General features: G+C 40.8%; 1 protein-coding gene across 1 annotated transcript in view; it reads left to right on the top strand.

The window, feature by feature from the left end:
* The window catches only part of KCNK2 (potassium two pore domain channel subfamily K member 2), an 80,527-nt gene that overhangs the window by 42,642 nt on the left and 16,723 nt on the right, over positions 1 to 21,162 (top strand). Inside the window, exons 4-5 of the mRNA XM_068425128.1 lie at positions 7,853 to 8,013; positions 11,369 to 11,555. Coding sequence (XP_068281229.1) covers positions 7,853 to 8,013; positions 11,369 to 11,555 — 348 coding nt within the window. The remainder of the gene's footprint in view (positions 1 to 7,852; positions 8,014 to 11,368; positions 11,556 to 21,162) is intronic.

Below are 21,162 nucleotides of genomic sequence, written 5' to 3'. Positions count from 1 at the left end.
ATGTAGGGAGGCAACTAGGAAAGCTAAGGCCTCCTTGGAATTAAACCTTGCAAGAGAGGTCAAGGACAACAGAAAGGGCTTCTTCAAATACATTGCAGGTAAAGCCAACACTCGAGGCAATGTAGGCCCATTGATGAATGAAGTGGGGGCCCTGGAAACAGAGGATAAAAAGAAGGCGGAGTTACTGAATGCCTTCTTTGCCTCTGTCTATACTGCTGGAGGCTGTCCTGAGGAGCCCTGGACCCCTGAGGCCCCAGAAGAAGTCAGGATAGAGGAGGAATCTATCTTGGTTGATGAGGGCTGGGTCAGGGACCAATTAAGCAACCTGGACGTCCATAAATCCATGGGCCCTGATGGGATGCACCCGCGGGTGCTGAGGGAGCTGGTGGAGGTCATTGCTAGGCCACTCTCCATCATCTTTGCTAAGTCGTGGGCAATGGGACAGGTGCCTGAGGACTGGAGGAAAGCGAATGTCACTCCAGTCTTCAAAAAGGGCAAGAAGGAGGACCCGGGTAACTATAGACCGGTCAGCCTCACCTCCATCCCCGGAAAGGTGATGGAACAACTTGTCCTTGGTGCTGTCTCTAGGCACATCAAGGATAGGGGGATCATTAGGGGCACTCAACATGGCTTCACCAAGGGGAAGTCATGCTTAACCAACTTGATGGCCTTTTATGAGGACATAACCCGGTGGATAGATGGTGGTAAAGCTGTGGATGTGGTCTATCTCGATTTCAGTAAAGCGTTTGACACGGTCTCCCACAGCATCCTCGCAGCTAAACTGAGGAAGTGTGGTCTGGATGATCGGGTAGTGAGGTGGATTGTGAACTGGCTGAAGGAAAGAAGCCAGAGAGTGGTGGTCAATGGGACAGAGTCCAGTTGGAGGCCTGTGTCTGTGTCTAGCGGAGTCCCTCAAGGGTCGGTACTGGGACCAGTTCTAGTCAATATATTCATTAATGACTTGGATGAGGGAATAGAGTGCACTGTCAGCAAGTTCGCTGATGACACAAAACTGGGAGGAGTGGCTGACGCGCCGGAAGGCTGCGCAGCCATTCAGAGAGACCTGGACAGGCTGGAGAGTTGGGCGGGGAGAAATTTAATGAAATATAACAAGGGCAAGTGTAGAGTCCTGCATCTGGGCAAGAACAACCCCATGTACCAGTACAAGTTGGGGACAGACCTGTTGGAGACCAGCGTAGGGGAAAGGGACCTGGGGGTCCTAGTGGACAGCAGGATGACCATGAGCCATCAGTGTGCCCTTGTGGCCAAGAAGGCCAATGGCATCCTGGGGTGTATTAGAAGGGGTGTGGTTAGCAGGTCAAGAGAGGTTCTCCTCCCCCTCTACTCTGCCCTGGTGAGGCCACATCTGGAATATTGTGTCCAGTTCTGGGCCCCTCAGTTCAAGAAGGACAGGAAACTGCTAGAGAGAGTCCAGCGCAGAGCCACGAAGATGATTAAGGGAGTGGAACATCTCCCTTATGAGGAGAGGCTGAGGGAGCTGGGTCTCTTTAGCTTAGAGGAGAGGAGACTGAGGGGTGACCTCATTAATGTTTATAAATATGTAAAGGGCAAGTGTCATGAGGATGGAGCCAGGCTCTTCTCAGTGACATCCCTTGACAGGACAAGGGGCAATGGGTGCAAGCTGGAACACAGGAGGTTCCACATAAATATGAGGAAAACCTTCTTTACCGTGAGGGTGACCGAACACGGGAACAGGCTGCCCAGAGAGGTTGTGGAGTCTCCTTCTCTGGAGACATTCAAAACCCGCCTGGATGCGTTCCTGTGTGATATGGTCTAGGCAATCCTGCTCCGGCAGGGGGATTGGACTAGATGATCTTTTGAGGTCCCTTCCAATCCCTAACATTCTGTGATTCTGTGATTCTGTGATTCTGTGAATATATGTGCATGCACATGTGCATGTGTGTTGGCCCTGACAAAAGAGGAGTCCACAGATTTTGGAAGTACTCACAGCAGATTTCTGTGTGGCCTCAAACAAGCTTAGCTGAGGTTCTTTGAGGAATTTAGATGCCAAACTTTCCTAGTTAAGGGTCAATGTAATGTGATTGCATAGTCCTCAGCCACAGATTTGGTGTGACTTATGGACCTAAATGATACGGAGAATTTTAGACTTTCCTTCCCTCTGTGCTTCAGTTACCTATTTGTAAAAAGGGGAACAGGAATTTTCTAGCTACTTCACCATGTTGGGAGGAGAGTGGCATGGAAGGCTGAAAATGCCCTTATACTATTACTAACCAAAGTCATAAAACCCCATGAAGTATTTATTTGTAAATATATGTGTATATGACATGGGTATACACAAGCATGTCAAACTTTGGAGTGTAGGATAGAGTTAAGAAGAGGAAAGGAAAGGAAAGGGGATCAGTGTAAAAATGCAGATGTTTCCACACAGTGAACACAAACATGTGAGTTTCAGTATTTCTGCAATGTATGCAGGGATTTCTGCACAGCCAGTACAGGTACATATACTGCCTTTTTGTTTAACGATTATGTCCAAACCATTATTTATGCTAAAAGGTATATCTTATTTATCTATGAATAAGTGCATATCTTTGCCTTGGCTCTGATGGGCAGGCATGTATTTAAATGCTAATCTCCTGAGCCCAAGTGGCAATCCAAAGTGAAAGAGCATCTTAGCTACTAGAAGAGAGGTACCTTTCATAAAGATTTCATCAGATAGCTCCTCAGGGCCTGGAAAAAGCATCTTTTGATCTCTTAAAATCAATTTGACATTCAGTATCAAAACACACGTATGCCCTTTGAAAAGGGTAATCACTGTAACTGAGCTGCACAGTCAGGGTGGATGTGAACCTATGGCAATACTGCTGCTGGTGGCTGAAGGTGAGGGCACGGCAGCCGGTTCACCTGGCTCCGGCCTTGTGGGATTCAGCAGCCAGGAGCTCAGCCTTTCCTCCGAGTATGTGCAACCTTCTCAGTATCAACTTTGTCATCCATTTTTGTGTAACTAAGGGTGTGCGTGTTCACCAAATTATTTCTCTTCCAGCATTGAAGTGTTTCATCAATTGCCCACATATCCCAACCTACAGATGAGAGTAGTTTCTCGTAGCTCAAAATATATGACATTATTTCGGTATAATTTTCACTTTGTTTGCCACCTAATAAATGATGTCTTGTGTAATCTGAGGTATGTCAAAAACAGTGAGAAAACATTTACCGGTATTTGAATTTACATTTTCTTGTTTGGAAAGAAAATGTTTCAAACCTTCCCCAGACCTTTCAAACCCACTTGAGCTATTTGATATAAATGAATCATAAGTGGTGACACTCTTTTCCAGTCAATTGTGCAAGTAAAATCTAGTCCTGGAACTCTCAGAAGCACCTATAATCTCTCACATGAGAAATACTTAATTGCAGCCATCTAGTTCAGTGAATGCCCTGCTTTGTCTAGGCATTTTCTGTGAAAATATATTCATTTGGAGTCTCTGTTCTTCTAACTCTGCTTTGAAAATGTGGATCTAAAAGCTTTCTGAAAGACTGAGATACCAGTTAACTAGAAAGCAAAGGGATCTTTTTCTCTACTTAAAACAGAAATTAAATTTTTTTAAAATTAGTTGGCAGTCTTTCTTTTTAAGAAGGCTTGAATGCAAAGACAGCTTTTTTTCTCATTTGGAAAAAAGCACGTCTTGTCAATTGTATGAGAATCTCTAGCACTTAAAACTTTTCCGTATTTGCAGTATAACCTGTTGTTTGTCATGGGGGGCAGGGGAACCAACTAGAAATTGAAACTTCAAACATTGGCTTGCTCAGAAGAGGTAATATATTTGTAATTATCAAAATTTCTAATTCCTGCTTAATAGCAAATCTCTGCCAGATAGAAAAGTTACAGATGCTTTCATCTTCAAAGAAATATGTCGAAGAAGGGGACATGAAAATAAGAAATAATTCCTACAAAGTCTATTGGGTTTTTTTCTTTTCATTTAAGCATACCTTTGCCTCCGTCTATAGATGACCAAAGGGACTGAGGTTCCCTTTGAATCTGATTTGAATCATGGAGGCTGTAAGGGTTTTGGAGCTGAAACCATGGAATATGTTACTTTGTTGAATGGAGTAATTAGTTACAATCTATTTACAATGGCCTTTTATTCTTAATTCACTCAGGGGTTACTGGAAGCTCATTCTAAAATGCATTTCTTGTCCACAGCTGCTTCTTAGAGACAACGTATTCTAAATGCACGAAGTCCTTTGGGCATTAAAGGCATGCTGAGCATTTAACAGGACATAAAAGGGATATGGTGAAACTGGGAGGCAAGTTGTGCTCCTGGTTATGAAAGTGAAGTGAGGGGGGTGTGTTGGGGAAGGACAGTCTGAAAATGGTACTGACGTTATCTTGGGTGAAACTGATCCCATTCTGCAAGTTAAATTTTGTACTCTGTACTGTTCATTGCAGACAGCGTTGGTTAAAAGCTCTTTGAGGGAAACTTTCCAATAAATTTAGCAAGTTTAAATCAAGTGCTTAGTTTATTTCCACATTGAAAAGGAAGTGTAATGGTTTTAATGGGGAACCAACTGGTTCTAGGAACTACCTACTTAGTAAAACCAGAGGAAGAAAAAAGCTGCATGGGGCTGAAGGCGTGAAGAGTAACCGAGGTACTGAGGCTGCTTATATGATTACAGTGTGCACCGTCCCCATGCCCTCTAGGGAAACAGCTGGGAGGGAAGAGGGGAAAGAGAGCATGGTGTGATGTGGCCGATTCCCCCAGGTTTCTCAGTGAGCAAGACAGTTGTAGATAGACTCTGTGCCAGCCTCTGAAGCAGAAGTGGGAACTCTGAAGCGACAGCACTGTGCCAGGGAGCTGCTGCAGTGGTGCCGGGCGTTCCTGCCCTGCATGTGGAGAAGAGCTGTGTGGTACACAGGGATATGTGGTGGCATTTCTGTGGCGATGTGCTTCTCTCCAAGCACAGTGCCCAAAATGAAGTTTCCTTTTGGTTTTACCTAGCAGCAGGACTTTTCTGATTTTATTTTTCTTTAACTAAAGGAATAATACTTTTCTGAAACAAAACCCTCGGGAATTACATCAACCATAGAAAATGTAAATACGTTTTCTCTCCCACTGCATAAATGATGGATTAGATTTTCATTGGAGAAACCGAGAGTAGGATGTAAGGACAATTTGTGTAACTCACGAAGTAGGCTGTGGTGTACAGCAGCAGACTGTTATGAAACATGAAACTGTAGGAAATATGGTTAATGTGTGATGGACACCCCTTGGGGGATCAGTTCACTAAAGTACATGTCCGATCATGACAGCGCCATGGTTTGTTATGTGCAGTGAGCATCTGGACAGAGATAAACTACATGTTGGAGTATTATTTTATCTAGTGATGTGTGAGATTTTGTTAAAGTATAATTAATAATACAAGACCTTCTTTATCGTTTATGGGAAAAAAAGCAGTTGTCACTTTTCAGGATGAAAAGCAAGAATTTGTGAGTGTAGAAGTGAGGTACCATCCTTTTCTTGAGCATGACGTGACTGATTTGGGGAGGAGAATACATAGAGCTGAACGTGAACTTCTTGTCCTCATACCGATTAGCAGCAGATGAGAAGTATGCCACAGCAGCAATTGTCTCTGTAATAGCTGTGGGATGCACAGAAAATGGCAGTTTGCTTTATGAAGCTGAGTAAAACTGCCTGCTTGGCATCTTCTTCACTGGGCTGGTATTTTGTCACCATTATGAGACACCACTTTTGCAGAGTAAGTGAATACAGTTCTTAAACAAAAAAAAAAAAGGGAGAATGATTTCCAAATCCCTTAGTATGAGTTTTATATATCTGGTAGATCCAGACCCCTGGTTCTGAATTGCATTAAGACCCCGCAGGAATTACACCCTGGCAACTACTCAAGCTCCTGTTGATGCATAAACAAGCACACTTAGGAAAACAGAGTAGCTGGGATCTGTTTGTCCCTTTTTGGTTGCTGATGAGCTAATTTTTATTTTAAAACTCAAGGGTCTTTTCTGTTTGGTGCATGAAGGGACATAGTGAACTCAGTGGAGCTGAAATTTCCTGAATTATAATAATCAGTAATTTTAGCCCTGTCTCTGGGTTAGGGAAGGGTACTAGGTTGGACTAAAGGCACTGCGACTTTATTCCACTTGCCTGAGTCAGACTTTTTTTATTATATTAGTGCAGGGAAAACTTATGAAGTTGGAGGACTCCGTGACCTGTAATTGATGATGTTTCCTGTAGTTTTGCCCTTCCTTTATGTTTAGTTTGAGAGGATTTATTAGTCATGGTTAGGGGGAAATAAGAACTTTAAACTTTTTTGTCTAAGTGAACTCTATAAACATTGCATTTATTGTTTGCACAATTACTATCTGGTAACAGATATTAGGGCAAACTATCTAGGAGTAAAATATATTCCCAATGTGTTTTACATTTTCTTTTAATGAAGTTGAGTTAGGGAAAACTTTGTCTCCTCTGTACTGAGAGGAAAAAGTAGTTTTGACATAGCTTTGGTGTAGCTTACCTACATGAGAGCAGAACCAAAAATTAAGATAGTAAGTTTCACAAGGAAAACCTGTATTTATGTTAAAACAACATGCTCAAAATGGTTAAATAAAAATTCTGATAAATAGGTAAGCTATTCATTAAATGTGCTTTGCATTGTGGGAGCTTACAGTCATTGTGCATAAAGACTAAGCTATTTTAAAAAGAAAACTGACATTGGAAGTTCTCAGTAGAGCTGATAAAACTTGTCAGGTTTTTCACATGAAAGTTGGATTTTCATTGGATGATTTTTGTGTATATGAAAAGTGTATCTTTTAATATTTAAACCACTGAGAAACAAGTTTCTCAATTACTTGCTAAAATAAGTCTTTTTCTGACAAAAGGCCTTTTTTTTTTTTTTTCACCCAGACAAAATAAATCTCTTTCCTTCAAAGTGCATATTGTGCTGAAAAGTGAAACAATGTCAAAAGTGCTGGGGTGTTACTGCAACTGCCCCACTGCTCCCCCAAAACACTGAGTGATCCTTTGGAGGAGAAAAACTTTTGAATTAAAACTGAGGAGTGATGCTCATGAAACTTGTCTGTAGAGCTCTGCCTAGGTGACCTTGGGCAAATCATTAAAATACCAGTCCTGGGAGATGCAGCTGAGGGCGTTTTGCAGATGCTGAGGCCTGTGCCCTTTGTATTCCAATTTCTGTTTTCATTGGACCAGCAGCAATAGAGCTATCACGGGCATATAATGGTGCTCTTTTACACAAGCCAGTGAAGACAAAATGATTCTCAGTTTCAAATGGACAGAGCCATGAACTGTAAACTATTTCTCTAAGCTTTGTTTGCAACACTGAAAGAACCAAAGCCTTTAATAATGAAGACTCTAAGCAGTCCCATTTATTCTAGAAACCCCAGTTTTGCTCATCCAAATGACGTTTTTTCAGGCTACTTCACTTTGAAACACAGCACATCTGAAGGAAAATTGTCTCTTGTTTACAAGTACTGCAGCCTGCCAATTACAAGTCCAGTAATAGCCTCTGCTACCTGGAAATGTCTAAGGCATATCTTAACCAATTGGTATTAACTACGTGTAGTAGATGAGAAAAGCTGTCATTTATTTAAATAATTAAAAAATTATTTCTCTAATGGGTTTTTCTTCTCCACAGTATATATACAATATAAAAAAAAATGGTGAATTGTGCAGCAATTTAATTTTAGCTCAAAAAGGATTTTATGACCTACACTTTCATTTGATTTTTCACAATGTTTGCTGTGTCATATGGTTAAACCAGTAGGACCTGTTTGCAAACTGTCCTTTTAAAATGTGTAATGTAATATATGTAACTCCTTTAACATCTCAAGTCTGTAATTTAGGCTTTGGAAACATCTCCCCACGCACACAAGGTGGAAAGATATTCTGTATCATCTATGCCTTATTGGGAATTCCTCTGTTTGGTTTTCTGTTGGCTGGTGTTGGAGATCAACTAGGGACAATCTTTGGAAAAGGAATTGCCAAAGTAGAAGATACCTTTGTTGTGAGTATGCTGACTGCCTTGTTTGTTCTTCATGCTGCTCATTGTTCTGAAGTTAACAAATGAAATGAAAAGTCTGAAAAACAGGTTATATCTCATCATTGTAACCAGTTGTCTAGCAAAATGTAGGAAGAACTTTGCAAAGTCTGAACATGTTACTGAACATTTGTTAATTGAGAATTGGATGAAACCCAACATTTTCTACAATAATTATGTTTGGGAAGAGGAACAAGATCCAAAACACTTTATTTTTGCTTTGCCCTTGTACTGCTGAGCTTGCTGTGATGCTTACCTTTAAAGGTTGTCATATAGATTGTGGTAGGAAATCACTGACTCAGAGAGATGGAAGTGTGGAGCTGAAGGGGTAACGTGGAAATTATTGCTGCTGTGGTGAGTTGATTCACAGAAGCCCTTTGGTGCCTGAGCCTAAAATCAAAAGTGTTAAAATCTCTACTGAGATGCCATCATACCAGAGGAAGTGCTTACAGCCTTTAGGCATCTGAATTTCCAGATTTATGGGTCTGCAGGTGACTAAAGATTTGGGCATTCACAGAAGGAGGACAGCCTAAAATGGTTCAGGGCCTGTTGGTGCATCCCTGACACTGGACTCCTCTTTGTGGTCTCCTCACTAGGCTGTAGGATGTTCTACCATTGAAGGTATTTTCAGCTGCTTCTGCTGAACTGCTTAGCACAGCCTAGAGGTTCATGCTCTTTATTTTCTTTGGCTACCGATCTTTAATTATTCATGCAAAGTGGCACAGCTTTGGTAGAGGAAACCTGTCAAACAGACTAGAAGCTTGTGCAGATATTGATGAAGTTCAGCCGTAGCCAGTCCTTAACAACCAAATGCTTTGAAGTCTGGCAGAGAAACTTAATTTACTTAACTTAGTCTCTGTTTCACACACAGAAATGTTTATTAAGGTTGTATTTTACTAATGTAGTTATTAAAAATGTATTTACTGAGATTTTTGAAGCATAGAATAAATGGCATAATGAAGCTTAATAAAATTAATTATTTAGGTGTTTTACTAAACTTTAATAAAATGTAGGTTTAACTATTACCTAATGTTCAAAACACGCATTAATTACTATTTGTATTTTGATATGTAGAACATGTCATATCCAGTGAATACTTAGTAAGCAGCCTGACTTTGTAGCTGTTTGCATCAACACTGCAAGTATTAGAAGGATTGGTTTTCTGCAGCAAGCCCTAATTTTGCATGCAGGACACTTTTTCTACATAGGAAGGGTCTGCCATGGCTTTATTTTTGAAGCAAAGCAAACGGGCTGTGCTGAGTAGTCTTACGCAATAGATAAACACAAGCTTGAAAGCGTTTTAAGAAAAGGCACGTATTTTTGACTTTGAAACATCAGTTCAAGTCCAGACAAGTTACTGGTGAATGACATCGATTTCCATTGAGATTTGCCTAAAAAAGTCAAGAACATTCCATAAAAATAATGTTCTTATCTTTTCTGGGTTTTATCACAAAATTTTATTTTTTGCTTGAAAGTACAAAAGATTTGAGACCAATTTGTGTGTCTCTCAGCCTGTTGCTCGTAGGAATAATGGTTTTCTTTTTTCGTAATGGATGTATCCCTACAACAAGAATGCCCCAACATAAAATGCAGTACCTTGACCCCTTTTGTCAATCTCTGAATGAAAACACTGATCTATGTGTTGTGGTCTGGAACACTCCCTTATTCTGTTTACTAGTTCTCCAAAACATGAACTGGGAAATGCTGATGGGTCAGAGCAGGGAATGTCATGTTGCTGTAACCCAAACTACTACTGTGATTTGGGTTACAAAAGCTGGACCTTGGCCATGCTGACTGTAAAACATAGTTTCCATTGGCACCAAACTTAAATACAAGAAAATATGTATCATGAACAGTCTGATTTCATTTTTGGTCTCCTTTTGTGAAAATTTTGTTTTGTGCAATCCATTGCTTACTTTAAGTTGAACCAACATGCTTTGGATGAATGGAAAACTGTACTGAGAGGAAAACTGTCAAACTGGCAGAACGTGTCAATGGGACTTTGCAGTGGTCTGTTCTAACTTTAGTACGATTAAATTTCGTTAATAGTTTACACAACAGAGAAGGGTCTTTACTTATTAAATCTACAGATTATCTCAAGATGGGGAGAACTAAAAGTTGGAGGACAGAATTAGAATTCAAACTGATCTTGAAAATTTTGAGAAGCAGTCTGAATATATAGGATTCAATTCAAGAAGCACAAATTCAAAGTACTCTTCAAAGGAATAATAAAATATGCACTTACATGTCAGGAAACAGTTGTCTAAGTGCAGTTTTGTAGAAATGTTCTGAAGACTCCAGGGGCTCATAAGATAACCTGGGTTTATGCCATACTGCTGTGAAAAAGCATACATCATAGTTAGAAGTATAAATAGGAGTGTAAATAAATAGATAAAGCATAAGAAAGGATCCTTCTATTCTATTTGGTGATATCTTTTTATATCTAGTTTTGAGTATAACACCTAACAAAACGTGATTTAGTTGGTTGGAACCAAGGGATAGCAATGAGAATGGATGGGTGAAGAAAGACTGAAAGAAATTAATTTATTTGGTCTAACGAATATATGACTGAAAGAAAGCACCTGTAAAAGTTTGCTGGAAAGAGCAAAGTAGCAATTTCTTTGCCTTGTATAAGACCATAAATAGTAGACTTAAACTGAAGGAGATGAGATGCAAGTTAAGCATTAGGAGAACTTCCTGATGACAAGAACAGTTAAGCATGATCACATATTGCCTGGCCAATGATGCATCTGCAGTGGCTTAGTTGTTTGGTGTTTTTTTGGTGTTGTGTATTTTATTTTTTTCTTTTGGCTTGGGGCAGGTTTGGAAGAAGTGATCTTTCCCTTCCAGCTCTATTTTCTGTGTTTCTGTTTAGCCAGTTACTTGATTAAAGATAACTGTATAGTTAAAATTTACCTTTTTTATTCAGGTAGTTGTGGATGCACAAAAGTAGAGACATTGCAGGTGCAAGCACTACTTGAAGCTCACTCAAATATCTAGCCCCCACTCAAAACTTTAGCTTGATCAGCTCTTAGTATTAACGAATACTACACATGCCACATACTCAGATCACAAACATGGCCACAATGAAGAGTCCAGCCCTGCTCTGCATTTCCTGCTAGCAAATGTTTCCTAGGGTAGTCATGTTTGCTTTGAAAACCCTTTCAAAATACACCCCTGCTTTGATTTTCCTGTTTGTTTGAGGATGATAATTCACTGTCATCTTGAGCAACATAGTGCTCACTGGGGGCGATGGGTGCTTATATATGGTGGCGCAGTTTTATTAACGATGGATTTCCTCTCTTTCCCCTTTCCTTTCCAGAAATGGAATGTGAGTCAGACAAAGATTCGCATAATTTCAACAATAATATTCATACTGTTTGGCTGCGTGCTGTTTGTTGCTCTTCCTGCAGTTATATTCAAGCACATAGAAGGCTGGAGCACACTAGATGCAATTTACTTTGTGGTTATCACGTTAACTACCATTGGATTTGGTGACTATGTTGCAGGTAAGATTTTCTCATAACTCTTTATCTTATAACATTTTGCATAGTGATATATGTTCTGCATTTTTGTGTTATTTTGGGACAGACACATCTCTGTTGTGGTGCCTCTCTCCAATTTTTACCCTTTATCATTCTTATGTCAGTGCACGTGAGGGGGCCTGCTGTCATCTTGGATCATGTGGCAGGCTAGAAAGAGGAGGTGGGACAGTGAAATGCATGGTGCCTGTCTCTGCATACTCCATTTTTTTCTACTCCTGTACTGTTAAAAGATACTTTACTTAATTTTTAGGTAGATTTTTTGTTCTTAAAGGTTGAGTGAAGTGCAAGAATTAATACAGTATTTTAGTCTGCTGAATATATTTTTTTCAGCTGGAGTCACTTAAAATGTCTCACTCTGTGCAGTTATATGACATATGTTATGTGTGAATCTCTTACTTTCAAAGTGTTCCAGAGCTCTGTTTCTGCCATTGAGATGTCTCTGCTGCTGTTGGATCCTGCTTCTGTGTTTTCTTTCTTTTGTTTGCTATGTATGCATTTGTCCATGTGTGTTTTGTAATGTAAGGAGAAGGTTTAGCAAAACCCATAAATAAATGTGTCCAACTTCTATGGTTCTATTAACCCAGACTGGATTCATTGCAAATAACTTTGAAAAACTGAGCTAAAAAAGCTTGGGCCAGTTCTCTATGTCAACTTCTTTCTTGAACAGGTGTTAGAAGTGTTAGACCACTTAGAATAGGATTAAGTATATATTGTCTGGGTTGAGGAAGTGTGTTGGCCCGAGTCAGTGATGTGTTGAGTTGAGGATGAGAAATTTGGAGCTTTGTGCTCTGAGTCCACGACTTGTTTTCTTCAGTCTGATCTCATGCTTCTCCTGATGTAGCACCATCATCTGTCTTTCATGAAATGACTCTCTCCCACCCCTGAACTCTGTGCAAGGCAGAGGTAGCTGAGAAAGGTAGCTGAAAAGGACAGCAGTGCTGGGCTGCTGCCAGTGAGCTACTCTGCTGGAGGGAAGCTTTTCTAGCAGACATCCACGTAGTGTGGACTCCTCTCATGTCCCATCTGTAGCCACGGGTGTTGAATGACTCCAGGTGCGCCAAGGTGAGGGTCTCAGATTGAGTAGCTCCTCCTAGTGACTTGCAGGCCTGCCTGAAGCTTACCTTGATGGCAGGAATGTGTCTGGTCTTGTTGCTGGCAAAAGTTTTTCAGGTGGGTGAAGTCCCAGAGACCTCTGAAGTGTCTGAACTGTTTGGCTTATTCGTAAATTATGTGGGTAAAATGGAGGGAAATTTAGTTAGTGTTGAAGATAATAAGTTATGCAAGCTGTTTAAAAAATGAAGGCCATGTGAGAAGTTGCCAAAGATTCTTATAAATTATAGAACTGGGCTGTAAAATGGCAAATGAAATTTATCTGGACTTTTACATAGTTTTTTGTGACGGTTCCATATTTCTTTCGAATGTGTCTCACTGATTTCACCCTTTTCCTTTCCCATATTGGTTTTCTTATTTCCATTTTGTCTTCAGGAATTTGTGATTCTAGTCAGATTTTAACTAGTACCAAATAAAAAATTTGTGCTGTTTCCAAGCCAAGAGTCAGAGTGTTTTAGACTTTTATTCCATGTATGTCAGGGAATAAAAATAATAGTGTATAAAGGCCTGGTTGTATTTACTGTAAAGCATTATGTGAAATGGCCCACTTGGCTCTAACTAGAACACTGAGTACATTCATCATTACTCTCATTATAAATTTCCAAGGATTTTTCTATTTGTAGACCACTTGATATCATAATTTGTTCCTACATCACATCTGTTTTTTAATTTTACCGGGAAACACTTTCTACAGAATGTCCTTGAATTACATTGTTCTGTAGCTTATGGCCTTTTATGGTTCACTTCATATATTTTTTTTTTTATTTTAAAGTTCCACTGTAAATGCATGATGTCAAAATGTCATGAATGTTCTCTATTTTCTTTTAGAGTAACATGCACAAGACTTGTATTTTTACTGTAATATGTGATTGACTTAAAGATTCAGTTTGTGGGAATTGGATTTGTACTTGCAGAGATGATGCTCAAGAGAACAGGGTTAGATGACTATCATCTGTCCCCATCATAACTGGGAGGTTAACATTGCCACTGAACTGTATTTTGTCAGAGATGAAGTTGACAATATTATCATCTTTGTGTGGACTAACATACTCAGTTTATGGCAGATGCCTTGAAGGATTTTTCAAAAAGGTCCATTTGTTTTCTTGTCATTCCAGTACATAATTGTCTAGTTAAATAAAAATTCTGAAAAACAGGTGAGGTATTAATTGACTGTGCTTTGCATTGTGGAAGCTTACAGTCATCAGTGTGCATAACTACCAAGCTATTTGAAGAAATCTGACATTACAAGTTCTCAATAGAGCTGACAAAATTTGCCTTAAGGGCTAGGCTTCCTTATTAATTTTGAGGAAGTATGCAGGCTCTTTTGCATGCTAACAAATTAAGTTGTCTTTATGATTTTTTGGTTTGTTTGTTTTCCTTTTAGGTAAGTTGTAACTACCATGCAGACACTAAGGGCCATTGATATTTTTGTGGTAGGCTTCATCTAAAACAGTGTCTCCTTGAAATTTAGGAAAGCTGAGTGCCATAAACAGAGGCAAAGCAAGCATGTAATGCTGTATAAGGCTGTAGGGGAGGTTGTCATGATAGAATGTGGGTATTGCATCTGAAACTGTGGCTCTAGAGCATGGCATTCTTGGTTCTAGTTTGTCATGGTGAGGCACGCAGCAGGCAAAATGATGCTTCAGTCCACTTGGTGCCTAGATGGCAATGCATTTGGAAAAAAAACTTACACTGGCATTAATTTATTCCTTTTTCTGATTTTTTTTTTTTTTTTTTTTTTTCCCCCTGTCTGGAAAGGCATGTTTCTTAAATAATACTTACAGTGAAAATTACCTTCTTCCACTCAGAATTATAGTCAAACCTAAAGCAGAGTGGTGGGCAGTGATACTCCAATTTGCAACTGTAGTGGAGTGAACTCTTTCAGCAATAAAAATACAATTGACAATTCTTGTAGCATATTGGAGGTCCATGGGATATTTCATGATTATGTGTCAGTTTTGGCTCTTAAAGTTCCCTCAAAAATCCAAAATTCCTAAATATTTGAAGACTTCAAAATATTCTGGTAATTTTTTTCTGGGAACTGTCATCTCAGAGGAAAAAACATAGGTTTGCAAGCCCTACATACAAATGTCATGGTTGTGATAACATCTGTATTGGGGTTAAAAGCAACATTTCTCAAAATAGCTGTCATTTTTCACTAACATGGATCTTGTGCTTTCTGGCAGAACTGCAGGTAACAGCCAAAGAGAAGCCCTGAAGAGCTTTTAGGAGGTAAAGGAGGGCGTGTTTCTGAATAGCTACACCAAAAGGGAGCCAACAGAAGTACTTGGGATTCAGGAACGTAATGGTGTTAAAGGCTATAGTGCAGGTTGTCATGTTAGAAATGCTTGTCGAGTTCTGCAGAATTTGTCTACAAGTTTCTTATTTGTACTAGAGACCAAGTACTCTGTTCCCAGAAACTAGAATGCCAAAACATCCTCTTTTGTACTCAGAATCTAGGTTGCTATTTGGAGCCTATGGAAATTTCAGCTGCAGTTTCCACCAGCAAACATAAAAGACTGATCACTCAAGGTGCAGGCAAGGAGGGAAAAGATGAAGAGCCCTTGTAGTGTATGTTCAAGAAAATTTATGAACAGTATTCCAGAAAACAAACTTAATGTTTCTCTGTCTTATGAAATGGTTTGATTTTTCTAATTTTTGGAGGGGTTGAAATTTTTTAATACTTGTAGGGAAAGTAATTTTTTGTACTTGAAGAAAGATTGTTGTAGTTTTTCACAAAAAAAAAAAGGAAGTTAGAAACTGTACTACAGCCTGCACTGTCTTATGAAAATCAGGACATAGTCAAGCATCCCTTTTCTTGTTTTTAAGAGAAACTATTGCCTTTAATATGACAGAAGAAAATCCAGCCAATATTATGAATATTTTGTGACAGAGAAAAGAAAGAGATCTTTTCATGTCAACTGTGCCATCTTTTATTATAACAAGATATTATCGAGTACTGGAGTTAGCACTGAGGTACGTGTATATATGTGTATAACATGACAATATATTGTTCATACGTGCAGCAGTGCAGATTGGAAGGTATAGTCAAATATTTCTAAGTAAGTGAGTTAATCTAACAGGCTTCAAATCTAAATTAGATGAGATGTCCAAAACTTGACTGAATAAAGTAGAGGTCAGAAATACAAATAGCACATCAGTAGTCTGTTTCACAGCGGGACATAATGATGATACAAGGTTACGCTACAATCAGTCCAATTCAACAGATCACAGAATTTTGCAAGTCTCACTTTAAAAATGTATTCTAACTCTTTTGTTTTGCTTTTTTGTTGTTTTCCCTTGTTTGAGCTCTGATTTTTAGGTTTGTGCTTCTTTACTGTTTTGGTCTGCAATTGAATGTGGTATATTGCCACTGTAATAACAGATATCTGGGTCTGTACTCTACTGCTTGGCCTGAGACCCAGTTTGTAGAGTACTGAGATATTTTAGTCTCATTTAATGTCACCGAACTGGAATGCTTCACCTGGTGGTCATAGCAGCCCAGCTGATCTGCTCGCAGTGTGTGATATTACTTACACGACAGGAAGACCTCTAGAGAAAGAAATCGCTGTCATGCTGAGCAAGAGGTGTGTGTCGAGCATCCTGTAAGAGAGCTGTGCGCTCTCCTGAAGCCTTTGTGGGTTTTTTTTTTTTTGCATTTGGAAGTGCTCTTCGCCACTTCGGGGCTTCGCATCCATAATAGGGGCTATCTGGTGTGAACCATGTAGCCTGCTTTAAACCTTGGTCAGTGTGCTGTGTCTTGCTCAATTTCTGTATAGGACAGCGTGTAAGGAGTGTTTTGTAGCTGTGCTTCGTATTCTGAAGAAGCTCTCCATTTTCCACTGAGTGGCATCAAGTAACTCGTATGGCTTACTCACATTCTCTCTCGCAGACAGTGCAATGCTCTCTTGTCCCAAGCATGCTGCTTTTCCACATCTCCGCATAAGCTAGCCTTTTTCCATCCCTTTTTGCAGTCCTTGGAGGTAATTTCTTTCAATCTGCAGGGCTGAACCTCTGTATTTCTTTGGAGTGGGACAAATGACGTTTCTGGATTGAGCCTGTTGGCCAGGTTTGTCACAGCGGGGATGATGAACAGCTACTCGTTATTTTTCAATTAAAACTGTGTTTGGATTTCATCACATTTCCATATGCAACATAATTTGTACCACTGATAAAAAATAATAAAGACATTTCCTGATTTGAAGGGCCAACTTTTGAATAACCCAGATATTAGTGCCGGTATGGAATTTAGATACTCAAGGCCAATAGCACTTTCTGTTCTCTGCTTCTACCTTGAAGCAAAAATGGAAACAAAACCAGACAACTTTACAGAAATAATTGCATGTTTCTATTTTGAGTCAGTTAGCTGTAGAAAGAATGGGGAAAAGTGGCAATGATAAAGAAAATTTACATAATGTACTTGTTTTATGTAAATAAATAAATAATACATATATTTGAAAGCCTGATCCCTTATCTGAGAACCAGAATCTGTCCTAATGCACCCCTGAAATCTTCTCTAATACCATGCTTCACTAAAACACAGCTTTTCACCTCAGTAAGGAATATGTGTTTGGGCCATAAAACCACCTCTGCCTTTCAAAGTGCTGAAAATCCCAAGTAATTTAAAACTTGTTTGGCAGAGGTAAGAATGGTGGCAGCAGCAAGACAATAGCCTGTGATGAAGGTGGATGGAAAAACTCTTTGATTTCTCATAGATTTCAGGGGACTTCGGATTAAATCCTTACCACAAAACATCTTGGCAATAAACTGTGGCTGCTCTTGGTAAAAGATTACGGCAGTGAGATTTCTAGCTAAAGAGGGAGCGCACTCCAGTTGGGAGATACATTTCTTCTTTATTGCGGTTGTAACCTATTTCAGGTAGAGGCCAAACAAAGTTGTAAAAGTTTTTTGTCCCTTGCCCCACAAAATTGGTTTTGTGAAACAAACCACAAAATTCAGCTTCTGCCTTCACAGCATTTTGCTTCCTAAAGGGCTATATAAAATAATCTGCTTTGCAAAAGAAAGATGATAGCATTACTAAATAAAAATTATGCTATGAAAAATCCATGCAAATATATCATGTTGATATGCTTTTTACAATGTTACCAGTAAAATCATTAGATGAATTATCTCGTATACTTCAATACAAATACATTTATCTAATCATACCCAAATACATTCATCCCCGTTTATGTGAACTGTAAATCACAGAATCACAGAATGTTAGGGATTGGAAGGGACCTCGAAAGATCATCTAGTCCAATCCCCCTGCCGGAGCAGGATTGCCTAGACCATATCACACAGGAACGCGTCCAGGCGGGTTTTGAATGTCTCCAGAGAAGGAGACTTCACAACCTCTCTGGGCAGCCTGTTCCCGTGTTCGGTCACCCTCACCGTAAAGAAGTTTTTCCTCATATTTATGTGGAACCTCCTGTGTTCCAGCTTGTACCCATTGCCCCTTGTCCTGTCAAGGGATGTTACTGAGAAGAGCCTGGCTCCATCCTCATGACACTTGCCCTTTACATATTTATAAACATTAATGAGGTCACCCCTCAGTCTCCTCTCCTCTAAGCTAAAGAGACCCAGCTCCCTCAGCCTCTCCTCATAAGGGACATGTTCCACTCCCTTAATCATCTTTGTGGCTCTGCGCTGGACTCTCTAGCAGTTCCCTGTCCTTCTTGAACTGAGGGGCCCAGAACTGGACACAATATTCCAGATGTGGCCTCACCAGGGCAGAGTAGAGGGGGAGGAGAACCTCTCTTGACCTGCTAACCACACCCCTTCTAATACACCCCAGGATGCCATTGGCCTTCTTGGCCACAAGGGCACACTGCTGGCTCATGGTCATCCTGTTGTCCACTAGGACCCCCAGGTCCCTTTCCCCTACGCTGGTCTCCAACAGGTCTGTCCCCAACTTGTACTGGTACACGGGGTTGTTCTTGCCCAGATGCAGGACTCTACACTTGCCCTTGTTATATTTCATTAAATTTCTCCCCGCCCAACTCTCCAGCCTGTCTAGGTCTCTCTGAATGGTTGCGCAGCCTTCCGGTGTGTCAGCCACTCCTCCCAGTTTTGTGTCATCAGCGAACTTGCTGACAGCGCACTCTATTCCCTCATCCAAGTTATTAATGAATATATTGAATAGTACTGGTCCCAGTACCGACCCTTGAGGGACTCCGCTAGACACAGGCCTCCAACTGGACTCTGTCCCATTGACCACCACTCTCTGGCTTCTTTCCTTCAGCCAGTTCACAATCCACCTCACTACCCGATCATCCAGACCACACTTCCTCAGTTTAGCTGCGAGGATGCTGTGGGAGACTGTGTCAAACGCTTTACTGAAATCGAGATAGACCACATCCACAGCTTTACCACCATCTATCCACCGGGTTATGTCCTCATAAAAGACCATCAAGTTGGTTAAGCATGACTTCCCCTTGGTGAAGCCATGTTGAGTGCCCCTAATGATCCCCCTATCCTTGATGTGCCTAGAGACAGCACCAAGAACAAGTTGTTCCATCACCTTTCCGGGGATGGAGGTGAGGCTGACCGGTCTATAGTTACCCGGGTCCTCCTTCTTGCCCTTTTTGAAGACTGGAGTGACATTCGCTTTCCTCCAGTCCTCAGGCACCTCTCCCGTTGCCCACGACTTAGCAAAGATGATGGAGAGTGGCCTAGCAATGACTTCCGCCAGCTCCCTCAGCACCCGCGGGTGCATCCCATCAGGGCCCATGGATTTATGGACATCCAGATTGTTTAATTGGTCCCTGACCCAGCCCTCGTCTACCAAGACAGATTCCTCCTCTATCCTGACTTCTTCTGGGGCCTCAGGGGTCCGGGGCTCCTCAGGACAGCCTCCAACAGTATAGACAGAGGCAAAGAAGGCATTCAGTAACTCCGCCTTCTTTTTATCCTCTGTCTCCAGGACCCCCACTTCATTCATCAGTGGGCCTACATTGCCTCTAGTGTTGGCTTTACCTGCAATGTATTTGAAGAAGCCCTTTCTGTTGTCCTTGACCTCTCTTGCAAGGTTTAATTCCAAGGAGGCCTTAGCTTTCCTAGTTGCCTCCCTACATCCTCTGACAACAGACTTATAGTCCTCCCAAGTGGCCAGCCCCTCCTTCCACGATCTGTACACCCTCTTCTTCCACTTGAGTTTGCCCAGCAGTTCCCTGTTCAACCATGCAGGTCTTCTGGTACCCTTCCTTGACTTCCTACCTGTTGGGATGCTCTGATCTTGAGCTCGGAAGAAGCAGTCCTTGAATGCTAACCAACTATCTTGGGCCCCCTTACCTTCTAGTACCCTGTCCCATGGGAATTCCCCTAGCAATTGCTTGAAAAGGCCAAATCAGTAGTTAATGAATTCCATTTACTTCAAATTCAATACAGTTGACTTTTGATCATGGGGTGGTTAGTCTGGAGAAAAGGAGGCTCAGGGGAGACCTTATCACTTTCTACAACTACCTGAAAGGAGGTTGTAGCGAGGAGGGCGTTGGTCTCTTCTCCTGGGTAACAAGTGATAGGATGAGAGCAAACGGCCTCAAGTTGTGCCAGTGAAGGTTTAGATTGGATATTGGGAAAAATTTCTTCACTGAAAGGGTTATCAAACATTGGAACAGGCTGCCCAGGGAAGTGGTGGAGTCATCATCCCTGGAGGTATTTAAAAGACGAGTGGATGTGGTGCTTAGGGACATGGTTTAGTGGTGGACTTGGCAGTGTTAGGTTAATGGTTGGCCTTGATCATCGTAAAGGTCCTTTCCAACCAAAACGATTCTATGATTGTATGTTTTCCTACCAGTGAAATCCTATTTCATGACATTCCAGGTAACCGCATTTTGGCACTCGATGTTTAAGCATCACGGGAGACAGTGGTTATCTCAGGACAAACGTCCTTGGGTATGTCTCTCCTTGGTATTCCATTAAATCGAGACCTCACCTGAGGAGTCCTTGAAATTCAGAAACTCAACAGCTAATAAAGATTTTAGCTGTTAAGCCTTTTCCTAGAGGGTTGTTGACTGTCCCTTACTGACTTTAGGAAAGCTGAACTTCTCTGGGCATGGCTAGGTGGAGCCATCTCCTGGCCAGACAGTAAAGAAAACTCTTGCTTGAGAATGAATGTGTCCTAACTCCTGCCCTGGTCATTAACCTTGCTGTAAACAAATTACTTATAAACTGTGAAGGAAATGCTCCCTGCAGACTGGCAGAGTTAGGCTTCACTTTATAAACTTAACACACCAAAACTAAGAAACCAGCTGAGTGGATGCTTTATATGGTACTTTCTTGTGCATTGTATGAACAGCTGGAGAAGAGGGTGAACCACTGAGCATGGCTCATTATTAGCTCTGGATAGAGCAAAGGCATGGTGATAATCAACCATTTTTTTGAATTACAACAAATTTTGGGCAAATCATCCCTAAAATACTGTTTCACTAGATTGACATGAGCTGGATGATGTTAACAA

This window comes from Nyctibius grandis, chromosome 1, assembly GCF_013368605.1.
Source record: "Nyctibius grandis isolate bNycGra1 chromosome 1, bNycGra1.pri, whole genome shotgun sequence".
Lineage (NCBI taxonomy): Eukaryota > Metazoa > Chordata > Aves > Nyctibiiformes > Nyctibiidae > Nyctibius > Nyctibius grandis.
The sequence above is the reverse complement of the archived record's forward strand: the minus strand, read 5'-3'. Positions and strand labels throughout refer to the sequence as shown.